Here is a 13,366-nt window from a genome sequence, read left to right as displayed (position 1 = left end):
TTAAGGTTTGACCACAAATCAGATAAGATTTATTTGGAAATCTATACTTCAAATAGCAGTTTACTATGAATAGCTTTTCATATAGCTAAGCTAGAAGCCTAGGATTACAAATGTGGCACCTTTTATTTTTATGATATTTTATTTGCATGCAAATTCAGGATATTTTTCATTGAATGATACTTTTCTATTTGATTTTGTCCTCACTCTTCAGAATATCCATCTAAATATGGAATCTAATTATGGGATCTTTTGCTGCCTCTGCTGTATCTTTTCTCACATGGACTGCTCCATGTGTTGCTATGTCTGAAATGGGCTAGCAAATAAAGCCAAAGAGGAGGGGCTGTGATAGGGACTTAGGCTGTTAGCCTCACTATACAGCCAACCATATACAACCACTGTCAGACTCTTTTTCACATATAGTTGAATTATTAGGTGAAAATATGGCAGTTTTGTGGTCTTAATAATAAACATCAAGAAGAACAAGGCAAGGTAAAGATATTATTAGGATGGCTTGATTTGCAATACACAAAGAACATAAATGGTTAAAAAATGGCCGGCCCATCAGTGAATAGAGCTTCAGCGTGCAGACTGAAGGGTCCCAGGTTCAATTCAGGTAAAGGGCGTGTACCTCGGTTGCGGGCATATCCCCAGTAGGGGGTATGCAGGAGGCAGCTGATTGATGTTTCTCTCTCATCAATATTTCTAGCTCTGTCCCTCTCCCTTCTTCTCTGTGAAAAAAAAAATCAATAAAATATATATATATATATATATATATATTTAAAAATGGCCAGGCCAGTGGTTGAGCGTCAACCTATGGACCAGGAGATCACAGTTCAATTCCCAGTCAGGGCATATGCCCAGGTTGTAGGCTCAATCCCCAATGTGGGGCATGCAGGAGGCAGCCAATCAATGATTCTCTCTCGTCATTGATGTTTCTATCTTTCTTTCCTCCTTCCTCCCCCTTCCTCTCTGAAATCAATTTAAAAATATTTTTAAAATATTCTTTTAAATGGCTAAACTTAAAAGATGGGAAGAAGCAATAGAGCGATGGTCCTTAATTACTTGTCAGGCTCATTGTGATTTATTAATCTTAAAATATCATGTAGTGTTTCATTTTTATTTTTTTTATTTTTATTTTTTAAAAATATATTTTATTGATTTTGTACAGAGGAAGGGAGAGAGATAGAGAGTTAGAAACATCGATGAGAGAGAGTCATCGATCAGCTGCCTCTTGCACACCCCCTACTGGGGATATGCCCGCAACCAAGGTACATGCCCTTGAGCAGAATCGAACCCTTCAGTCCCCAAGCCGACGCTCTATCCATTGAGCTAAACCGGTTTCGGCATAGTGTTTCATTTTTAATTGAATTTATTGGTGTGACATTGGTTAATAAAATCATATAGTGTTTTTAAATTGAACCTGTTTCAATTCTAGATATGTGGTGGTTCTCCCTATTGTAAAGATGATCAGGTAGAACTATATTATATAGCTGAATGAGTGTTCTTCAAACAGCTTCCTAAGTTTACTATTTAATTTTTGGGGTGTAGGATGGACCGGTCTCACCACTTTCACCCAAAATTTTCATCTTTTGTATAAATATTTATTTGATGAGTGGGTACTGTGTCTGAAAAAATGGTATAGATTTATAAAGTGGAATTTAAAATTGTAATATTTCAGAATTCTAAAATTTTGAAAGATATTTGCTATTTGAGTTATTGAAAGATAATACAATTTTTAAAGCAAATAATAATTTGAAAGTTATTCATTAATCAAAAGCAAACATATGCAAGAAGGAAACTAATTAATTTTTTTTTTTTTTTAAGGGAACAGATGCTGCTTGTGTTGCTCAGAGTCACGGAGTCTGTACTGAAGATGCCATCACAAGCTTTTCTACAGTTCCAGGGGAAAAAAAATATGACCTTGGCAGGTCGACTTGCAGGACCACTTTTTCAGGCAATAAAAATAAATAGATAGTTAAATAGGTGTATAGATATGTATTTTTTTAAGACTCACTGAGCTCTGTATTTGTTACCTGAAGGGAAAAAGCATTAAATTGGTAGTCATTTTATATTAAAGTATCTTTTGTAAAGCTAAATTAAAAATTGCTTTTTAAAACACACTTATTTGCCATATGTACAAATTCATAACCTATTATAAAAGTGGAAATACGGTTCTGAAAAAAAGGGGTTAACTCAGGCTTGATGATATTTACTTTGTTTTTTGTGTAGCTCACTTGTACAATTGCAAAAAGCTGCTGGAGGGCTTCATGAGTAGTAGCCTGATTGTTTGCTTTATGAGTTTCCAAGTCTCAGGTCCTTTTGGAGAGCCAAAACTTTGTTATATATTGTTCCACAGCAATGAGAAGTAGTAAATAATCAAGGTTTTTATTTATGCTATTAAGACTTTATTCTCTTCACATCTTCATTTGAAGTATCAGTGGTATTTTGATTTTATAGGAATTTATACATCATGTTTTCCAACCTGAGGATAAAATACTGAGTTTAAATGTATTATGAATTTTTTGGAAAGTATTTTCTTAATATGACACATTGAATATAAATACATGGGTAAAAATAGTTCTTAATGTCAAAATCTGAGATTTAATTCTTGACCAGAAATGTAACTTAAAATTAATTTATTTTCAAATACGCTAGTTTACCTAAAATTCTATGTTGCTAGTAAAAAACCCTTTGAAACCAGCTATATTTATTTCTAAACTCCTCTTGACTTCATTAGCCTTTATTCTTTCTCTCTTTAATTTTCCCATTGTTAAAACTAACCCAATGGTGGGAGCTATAGGAAGACAAAATTTTACCTTGCTATGTAGAATAACTTCTTTGTAATCTGAACATTTAAAGATAGAATGGAGGCTCATTAATTATTAATATTCTGTACTATAAACTCTGCTCATTTTCATCTTTACATTTAACCTGTAAATTTTTGTGAATTTCTTAATAAAATTTCTAAGAGTCAGCTTTTGAAAACCTATTTTGTAACTTATTTCATCAATAGGATATATCTGCAGCATCACAGGCGTACTAGCTGATTATTGATACCTATTCTTTTATGAATAATTTTTTACTGTGATTGAATTTATACAGAACACTATTCCTCTGGTTTCTTTACAATGACATTTAATTTTATTCTTCAATTTACATATTATTTTCAAAAATACATTCACTAAGTTAGGTACATCTCTGTTTTCTATTTTTAGAATGTTCAAGTTTTATAGTTAGTGATTTGAAGATGTAGTGAGTTTTTTTTAGTTCAGTAACCATTAATTACTCAGTAATTTCAACAGTTAGTGTGGGAAAGATTTTGTATCTTTATAAAAAGCATTTATTTAATATTAACATAAAAGAGCAACTTCAGGGAAATTTCTTTTCAGTTTTGGCACCTTGTTTTAATTGCTAGAATGTTGAAAGTTGGCAATTGTTGAAGTGAAATATATAGTAGATACTAATGATTGCATGAATTACTATGTACCAAGAAAAGGCCATGGATATTATTCTACTTGTTTTTAAGTAATTTAAAATAATTGAATATATATGAGTTTGAATATATTTCATTTTATTTCTGATTTTTTTTCTTTATAGACTCTTATAGTTGCCTGGATCAAAGCAAATCTAAATGTGTACATTTCCCGAGAACTTTGGGATGATTTACTCTCAGTCTTGTCGTCATTGACCTATTGGGAAGAATTAGCCACTGAGTGGTCACTGACTATGGAGACACTAACTAAAGTTTTAGCTAGAAATTTATATAGTTTGGATCTCAGTGATTTACCATTGGATAAGCTGAGTGAACAGAAGCAAAAAAAGCACAAAGGGAAAGGTAAGAGTTGTTCACAGAGATGTTCCATATAAATTTGTTTAAATAATTTGGTCTCAGAAGACCAAGCCAGGGAGAGGGCTAAGGTTAAAAGTCATATTTTCTCTTCATTATTCCCCTCTTCATTTATCCTGAAGGTTGAAAAACCTTAAAATCAGTAATAATGTTATGTGGGACAAAGTGTTCTGTATATAAAGAGTTATAGATAAGCTAGAGGCCCGTTGCACGAAGATTCGTGCAAGAATAGGCCTTCCTTCCCCTGGCTATGCCCCTGGCTGCCCCAGAGCCTGCAAGTCTTCGCTCAAGGCTGGAGCACCGCTCCTGTAGCTCCCTCTGCCCCCCATCTTCCCCCGCATAGCAGGCACCCCGCCCAGCCGCTCCGTGCCTGCATATGCAAATTAACCAGTCATCTTTGTTGAGTTAATTTGCATATCATTCCTGATTGGCTGATGGGCAACATGGGGTACAGTCAATTTGCATACCTCTCTTATTAGTGTAGATAAGTCAGAATCTTAAATATTGTATTTTTAATAGTCAAAATTGAAGTTTATCAAACACTTCCTTTATCATACGTACATTTTTGTTAGATGATGGTTTTATTTTATTCTACTTAAAAATAATTTGAAAATTATTTTGAAAACATTTTCTTAGTTCTTAACTAAAAGCAAACATTCCACATGTGGACTGCGTATCTCCCTAATATTTAAAAGGGATGGAGGGGCAGTAACAGTGATTATGTTACTAATATATGATTTTATGATCCTTGGTTTGTTAGTATTTTCCATTATTAATAGTTTCTAATTAGAGATTATATCTGAGTCACATTTCACGCTTAACACCAGATAGTAAATATGTGACCAAACTACTTTTTCCTGGACTATTTCCCAAGTAGCTATTATTGACAGGTAGAGATTTAGTAACTTCTACCTCAGGATGGTTTTGGTTAGTTCATTTTCTTTCTTTTTTTTTTTTATAAATATATTTTTATTGATTTTATACAGAGAGGAAGGGAGAGAGAGAGTTAGAAACATCGATGAGGGAGAGTCATCGATCAGCTGCCTCTTGCACACCCCCTAATGGGGATATGCCCGCAACCAAGGTACATGCCCTTGACCGGAATCGAACCCGGGACCCTTCAGTCCCCAAGCCGACGCTCTATCCACTGAGCCAAACCGGTCCCGGCTGGTTAGCTCATTTTCTCTTCTTCTGGCTTGTCCAGATGTTTCATTTATATTATGAGTCAATTGAGTGGCAGAGAATTTATAATACTTTTTGTTGATGGCATATTTTAAAAAATCTGCATCTGTTTTAGAATACGATTTCTACATAAAATGAAGTTCAATAAAGCCTTACAGTACACAAGCATTTTATCTTGTTACTTTATAGTATACTAGAGGCTCAGTGCACAAAATTTGTGCACTTAGGAGAGGGGTCCCTCAGCCTGGCCTGTGCCCTCTTGCAGTCCAGGAGCCCTTGGGGGATGTCTGACTAATGGCTTAGGCCCACTCACCCCGGGGAATGGGCCTAATCCAGCAGTCGGACATCCTTAGCATTGTCATAGAGGCGGGAGAGACTCCCACCGCCGCTACTGCACTCGCTAGCTGTGAGCCTGTCTTCTGGCTGAGTGGTGCTCTACTTATGGTAGCACACTGACCACTAGGAGGCAGCTCCTGCATTGAGTGTCTGCCCCCTGGTGGTCAGTGATTGTCATAGCGACTGATCATTCTGCAGTTTGGTCTTTATTAGCCTTTTATTATATAGAACTAGAGGCCCAGCACACAGATTCTTGCACCCGTGAGGTCCATTGGACTGGCCTGCAGGGATCAGGCTGAAACTTGATCTCCGACATCCCTTGAGGGGTCCTGGATTGCGAGAGGGCACAGGCCAGGCTGAGGGACCCCACTGGTGCACAGTCAGGCCGGGGAGGGACTGCGGGAGGGCTCCAAGGCTTGTCCGGCCCATCTCACTCAGTCCCAATTGACCGGACCCCAGCAGCAAGCTTATCTATTGGTCAGAGCATCTTTACCCTGGTGGCCAGTGTGCATCATAGCCACCAACGAAACGGTAGCTTAGGCTTTTATATATATAGATTATGAATAAGTCTAAGAATCTGAGGTTAGGTATTACACATCAGATATACTAAGATTATAAATCTACATTTCTAGGAGTTGGACATGAATTTCAGAAAGTTTCAGTTGACAAGTCATTTTCTAGAGGATGGAGTCGTGATCAGCCTGGCCAAGCCCCAATGAGACAGAGAAGTGCAACAACCACTGGTTCCCCAGGAACTGAAAAGGCGAGGAGTATAGTACGGCAAAAAACTGTTGGTATGTACTCTTTACAATCATGAGAATTGTACAGGGGAATCCATTTATAGTCCTTAGTAACAATGTATCTAAATGCAGTTTTCTTATCAGTTGATTTTTATTGTTAAGTGAAACACTGGTATAGCAAAACCTTTTTTTTTTTCTTTCAGTAGTACTCAAGAGTCCAATGACATGCTGTTATTCCTTTATGGTATTAAGATTTATCATACATTATTTTTATGTAGTTTATTTTACTGTAATGTCAATAATTCTAAACTGTTATTTTACAGAGTTGAAGTAGAACTGATTCATTTTCCAAAACTGATATAGTTTCTTCTAAGTGAATTTACTCACAAACATGGAAAACTTTCAGTACTACAATTACATATTTAGATTGGCTTCAGACTTTCAGTAAGGAATACATGCTCTCTATTTGCAGACAGCTGAGGCCAAGGTGGAGTCTATTGCTAGGTTCATTGCTGCTTTTAATAAGGATCACTCAGGATACTATAGTTTTAGCTACCATTTTATTCCTTTTCCCCTCAGAGATTTTTAACTTGGTTTGAATTGTAGTAGGTTGAGTGCTATAAGGAAAAGCAAAAGGGCTGTGTCCTAATCTCTTTTTTCACTCTTCTTTCATTACGAGATAGCTAGATAGCTTTAGAAAATTTACTGAACTTTCTAGACTTTACTTAGTTCATCTGTGTAGTGCCTGAAACAAAATTGCTTGTAATTACTTCAGGCTTTATAATCCATGATGCTATGGAAGGAGAATTTTCTGTAGGAATGTATCTATATGGTAATCATTGGAAAACACTATTAATTTAAAAGAAATTTAAAACCATTGTAAGGATATATCATCTATAAAATGATGGGTTCTAAAGTGTTAAGAATTACATTCTAAACAGAGAATCAAAACTAGAAATTAAAGATTTAAAAGACTTAAAAATCATAGCCCTTTTTAAATTTTATTTTTAATTTCAGGGAGAGGATGAGAGAGAGAGAGAGAAACATCAATGATGAGAGATAATCACTTCTGTACACCCTCTACTAGGATGGAGTCTGCCACCTGAGCATGTGCCCTGACTTGAATCAAACTGACCTCCTAGTTCAAGGGTTGACACTCAATCACTGAGCCACACTGTCCCTGCAAAATAATGGTCTTTTAAATCTTGCTTGAGTATCTTTAAAATTGTTCATGAATTTTTTATAGAAGTAGTTTGGGGAGTATAGTTTTAAATATAAAGACTCGTTAGCTGTCTAATTCAAAGTAATCATTGTTAACATGTTGGTATATCTCTAGTTTTTAAGAGGCATATTATATATGTGAGTAATATTCATCTTTAAATCATATCTGTTCATTGAAGAAACCTATGAAGTAAAAAGTTAAAGCATTTACAATTTTGGTAATAAAGGTACCTGCTAAAGGTAGAAAATATTAAAAGAAGCAGCAAATTAAATTAGGATATTCTTTGGACATATATTTTCTTTAGTTTTAAAAATTAATATTTTGTGTTCTTAATGAACTTAGTTAAAAATTCAAACTATGAAAGTATATGTATTCTGGTCTTTTCCCTCATCACTACTCTTCACCTTCCCCCTTCATTTCAGTAGAGACAACCACTATTCTCAGTTTCTTGAGCATTCTGCTAAAGATATTTTATAAATAGAGCCTGTGTATATAGTATAATATACACACTGTTGTGAACCATGATTTTTAGACATTCAAACAAAAAAAATATATATATTTTTTTTTATTGATTTTTTACAGAGAGGAAGGGAGAGGGATAGAGAGCTAGAAACATCGATGAGAGAGAAAGATTGACCAGCTGCCTCCTGCTCACCCCCTACTGGGGATGTGCTTGCAGCCAATGTACATGCTCTTGACCAGAATCAAACCTGGGACCTTTCAGTCCGCAGACCGACGCTCTATCCACTGAGCCAAACCAGTTTTGGCAAAAAAAGTATTTTTAAGTACTCATTATGTAAGCACTGTCTAAGCATTGAGGCTTTTGGAAGGAACAAAGCTAATAAATTCCACTGTAGCTGACAGTTGTAGTGTTAGGGAGACACATAAAAATAGATTAAACAGTAAACATTTCAGGAAGTACTGCTGTGAAGTAAAGTAGAATAAGGGACAAGAGAGTATAGGATGTTGAAATGGAACTGTTTTAGGGAAGTCAGTGAAGGCCCATCTAATCATATCTCTTAAGACCAGAGACAATAAAGTGAGAGCAGATAACTAGAGGAAAGAGTGTTCTAAGCAGAAGAAAAAATATAAAAGCCTGGAGCATGAGTGTGCTTGGATATTTGAGGAAGAAAGAATAGGGGGTCATAGTGACTGGAGTGTGGAGTAAGAAAGGAAGAGGTGCTAGGAAGTGAAGTCAAGCTATAATGATACATTTTAAAGATTATTGTATATCAGAAATTGTTGAATTTCTTACATCAGATTTCATTACATGGCAGTACCATAATTTAATCCATATCCTGAAGATGAACATTTAGTTTCCAATTTTGTGCAATTAAAGCGGTACAGAATACAGTTACGTATGCTTACACACTTTATACATATATGCAGGTATATCTATAGGTTTAATCTGTAGGATTTAAAAATAAATTGTTCTTAAGACAATGAAATACCACATACCTATTAGAATGGCTAAAATCAAGAATACAAGAATACTGACAATAGCAAGTGCTGATAAGGTGATAGAGCAACAGTAACTATCAATGTTGGTGAGAATGCAAAATGGTACAGTCACTTTGGAAGACACTTTGGTAGTTTAAAAAAATATATATATATATTCTTACCATCCTTGATAATTATTCAGGTAACATGAAGACATGACATCTGTACAATCCTCTACACACAAGTTTTTGTAGCAACTTTATTCATAACTAGAGGCTAGGTGCACAAATTCGGGCACGAGTGAGGTCTGGCCAGTTGGGCCGACCAGGGGGAGGGGACATGGGAGGTTGGCCAGCCGGCCCCACCCCTGGTTGTAGGGGGGCGATCAGGGGTCAGGATGGCTGGGGGCAGGGCTGCAGGTGGTTGGTCGCTGGCCCCACCCCCCATCCAGATGAGGGGGCCGATCTGGGGCAGAGCTGGCCAGGGGGAGATGCCACGGGCAGTTGGCTGTCTGCCCTGCCCCCTGGTCGAACTCTCATTTGAACTCCCTATCAAGAGGACAATTTGCATATTAGCCTTTTATTATATAGGATTGTCCAAACTTGGAAGCACCAAGATGTTCTTTAGTGGATGAATAGATTAACAACTGGTGCATCCACACACAGAATATTATTTAGAGACTAGAGGTTCAGTGCATAAAATTTGTGCACATGGGCGGGGGGGGGGGGGGGTGTGTTCCTCAGCCTGGCCTGCACCCTCTCACAATCTGGGAGCCCTCAGTGTGCACCCACAGGGGTAGCACTCGCCAGCCATGAGCCCGGCTTCTGGCTGAGCAGCACTCCCCCTAGGGGTGTGTACTGACCACCAGGGGGCAGCTACTGCGTTCAGTGGGATTGGACCGAAACTGGCTCTTCAACATCCCCACAGGGGTCCCAGATTGCGAGAGGGCACAGGCCAGGCCGAGGGACCTCGCCAGTACATGATCAGGGCCAGTGAAGAACTTGGGAGGTTGGCCAGCGGGGAGGGACCCCGGGAGGGCTCCAGCGTGTGTCCGGCCCATCTCCCTCAGTCCCAATCGGCCAAACCCCAACAGTAAGCTAACTTACCAGCCAGAGCATCTGCCCCCTGATGGTCAGTGCACATCACAGTGTCTGGTCGACTGTCTGGCCCCTGATGGTCAGTACACATCATAGCGAGCAGTTGAGCGGCCTTAGCATATCATTAGCATATTACACTTTGATTGGTTGAATGGATGACTGGATACTTAGCACATTAGGCTTTTGTTTTGTAGGATATGAAGAAATTAGCTATTAGACAATGAAAATATATGGAATGTTAAGTGAAAGAAGCCAATCTGAAATGGCTATATATGATTTTAACTATATGGCATTCTGAAAGACAGGAAACTAAGGAGACTGTAAAATGGTCACTGGTTATGAGGTGAGGCAGTATTGCAGGGCAAGAAGGAGGGATGAATAGGTGGGGAGCATAGATGGTTTTTAGGGAAGTGAAATTATTTTGCATGATACTATAATGGTGTATATGTGTCATTATAAATTTGTCCAAAACCCATAGAATGCACAACACAAAGAGTGATCTCTGGTATGAACTATCAGTATTGGCTCATCAGTTGTAGCAAATATTCCTTGCTGATTAATGCAAGATGTTAATATTTGGGGAACCTGGTGCTGATGAGATGATATGTTAGAACTTTTTGTACTTGCAACTCAGTTTTTCTGTAAACCCTAGTTAATTTAAAAAATATTTGATGCCCTAACCAGTTTGGCTCAGTGGATAGAGCATTGGCCTGTGGACTGAAGGGTCCTGGGTTCGATTCCGATCAAGGGGCACGTACCTTGGTTGCAGGCACATCCGCAGAGGGGTGTGTGCAGGAGGCAGCTGATCGATGTTTCTCTCTCATTGATGTTTCTAACTCTATCCCTCTCTCTTCCAATCTGTATAAAAACAATAAAATATATTTTAAAATATTTTCTATTAAGAACAGAAAATAATTTAGACATTTGAAATAATCACAGATTTGCCTTTGAAAATTTTATTTTTAAAAGTCTGTCATTCTCTATTTCTTAATTGTGTTACTTGAATTGGGAGAAATAAATCACATTGAGAATATACTTTACATTTCTCTTTTATGTACTAGTCCTTTAAATAACAAACCTTAGTTCCTCTTGTTAAAAATATATTTTGCCTTGCCCAATGTAGCTCAATTGAGTGTTTCCAATGCACCTAAAGGTTGCCTGTTCAATTCCCAGTGAGGGCACATTTCCCGGTGTGGGCTGGATTCCCTGTATGGGGTGTGCAGGAGGCAGCGGATAACATTTCTCTCTTTCCTTCTCCCTTCCACTCTCTGAAACTCAATAAAACATATATATATATATATATATATATATATATATATATATATATATATATATTTAAAGTATTGTATCTTTTCTCACAACTGACTTACGTACCTGATAGAGTGATAACACATATAACTTTTAAAGGCTAATTTAATTTTAAGCAGCTTTGTTTATACTTGTAGTCTAAACTAATCTCTGCATTTGATGTCCTTATATTTCAAGAGGGTACTAGTGTAGTCTCTGGTGAAATTTATAAAAAAAGTAATTTCATTATATCCAAACACGTATTTTATTGGTTGCTTTCAAGAGTTTTCAGATTGGAATTCTGCTAAGAGGATTTGTTTTTCACTTACAGGCAACTTGTCTTTATTTAAAAAAATATTAAACATTCCATAATCCTCTAGTCAGATTTCTCAGGATGGCCTTAATAAGAATTTTTTTTTTGTTATACATATTAAGTTTAAAATGTAATTAAATTTTTTAAAGTTTTGCTATGCCAGCAAATAGTAAAGGAAGTACAGTGAATTTAGCACTTAATATAGAATATATTCATGAGAAGCAATGTTAAATGTTGCAATTATGACTTAAAACCTGGTATTCAACATTTGGAATAAATATATCACTGCTCTGTTTTCAGATTTTCCTCTTAGTTTATTATAGACTCAGGCCTAAATTTGAGGACTGACAGGTATATTTCTTCCAGTGAACATACATGTGTACATATTGTGAACTTAATTTAAAATTAGTGAGAAATATGTGTTACATTTTAGAAGTGAGAAAAGGTCAGATTTGTCTTCCTCCTGTTTATTGTATATGTTTGTATGCTTTTAGTGATCCATCACATTTGCTGTCTGTGTTCTTATGCTGCATGGGAACTCTTAAGTGAAGGTTACAGTTTTTGATAATGTGGTCCAAAATGAATTTATTAGAGTGGATTTATTTTTATTTATTATTTTTAGTGGGGTGAAGATAAGAATTCTTTAAAAATTGGCATGCTTGTAGTATTGAAAATCTGTTTGTACTTTAAAAAAAACAAAAACAGTTTTATCGATTTCAGAGAGGAAGGGAGAGGGAGAGAGAGAGATAAAAACATCAGTGATGGGCCGAAACTGGTTTGGCTCTGTGGATAGAGCGTCAGTCTGCAAACTGAAAGGTCCCAGGTTCAATTCCGGTCAAGGGCATGTACATTGGTTGCGGGCACATCCCCGGTTAGGGCCATACAGGAGGCAGCTGATGGATGTTTCTCTCTCATCGATGTTTCTAGCTCTCTATCATTCTCCCTTCCTCTCTGTAAAAAAAATCAATAAAATATATTTAAAAAAAAATAAAAATAAAAAAAGAAACATCAATGATGGGAGAGAATCATTGATCACTGCCTCTTGCATACCCCCTGTTGGAGATTGAGCACACAACACCGCATGTGCCCTGATGTAATTGAACCCTGATCTCCTGGTTCATAGGTCTGTGCTGAACCCGCTGAAACACTGAGCCACATCAGCCATGCTGATTTTACTTTTTGATGTTATATTTTTGATACTGCCCTTTATCTATGTATAAATGGATACTACAGATGTAAGAAGATCACTGATGAATGTGGTTTTGGAATGTATGCAGTAATAGAAATGTTAGTGGCTTAACAGAGATTCTCTGTCATAAGCTTTAGGTTACTACATCTCAAAAATTCCAGTGTTTAATTTATTCTAATTTTCTATGGTAGGAGTTGCATGGTTGTGAGGCATTTGCCAGATTTCCAGGTATGCATAAAGACCTGTAGTAGATTAACAAACATAGTGGTCCCTGTGGGAAGAATTCATTTCAGATCAAAACACTGACATACCATTGCAATTATGGAAGAAATTCCGAGGGGAATGCCCTATCTCTTCAAGTTGGTGGTGGAAAAGAGAAACAGAAGGAATTATCTAATCCAAGGGGAAAAATAGAAGAAAACATATTATAATTCGTGTAATCAAAAATTTGATTCAGTTTAAAATAATTATCTCTGAAAATCACATCTGATTACAACTGTAGGTGGTATGTGTTAACAAACAGCACTTCAAGTTTTGCTTTATGTATGTCTTTGCTGTAAAAGCTTTTACTGAGTGATTATCTTGAAATCAACAAAACAGTTATTTCAGATTGGATTATAAAATTATTGGTAATTTTCACAAAAACAAGAAACTAACAGGAAAATATGAGTAGAGCCAGATTTTAATATTTTGTATATATGTTCCATTTTAAA

The 13,366-nt window shown here is 36.6% G+C and overlaps 1 protein-coding gene across 5 annotated transcripts in view; it reads left to right on the top strand.

Moving 5' to 3' along the window:
* RALGAPA1 (Ral GTPase activating protein catalytic subunit alpha 1) overlaps nucleotides 1–13,366 on the top strand; it is a 227,501-nt gene that overhangs the window by 70,079 nt on the left and 144,056 nt on the right. For all 5 annotated transcript variants that reach the window (XM_084874263.1, XM_084874264.1, XM_084874265.1 and 2 more), the window contains exons 14-16: nucleotides 1,825–1,954; nucleotides 3,598–3,835; nucleotides 5,998–6,159. In XM_084874263.1, the coding sequence (XP_084730389.1) occupies nucleotides 1,825–1,954; nucleotides 3,598–3,835; nucleotides 5,998–6,159 (530 nt within the window). The remainder of the gene's footprint in view (nucleotides 1–1,824; nucleotides 1,955–3,597; nucleotides 3,836–5,997; nucleotides 6,160–13,366) is intronic.

The sequence above is a fragment of the Pipistrellus hanaki genome (genome assembly GCF_964339955.1).
Source record: "Pipistrellus hanaki genome assembly, chromosome: 1".
NCBI lineage: Eukaryota > Metazoa > Chordata > Mammalia > Chiroptera > Vespertilionidae > Pipistrellus > Pipistrellus hanaki.
The sequence above is the reverse complement of the archived record's forward strand: the minus strand, read 5'-3'. Positions and strand labels throughout refer to the sequence as shown.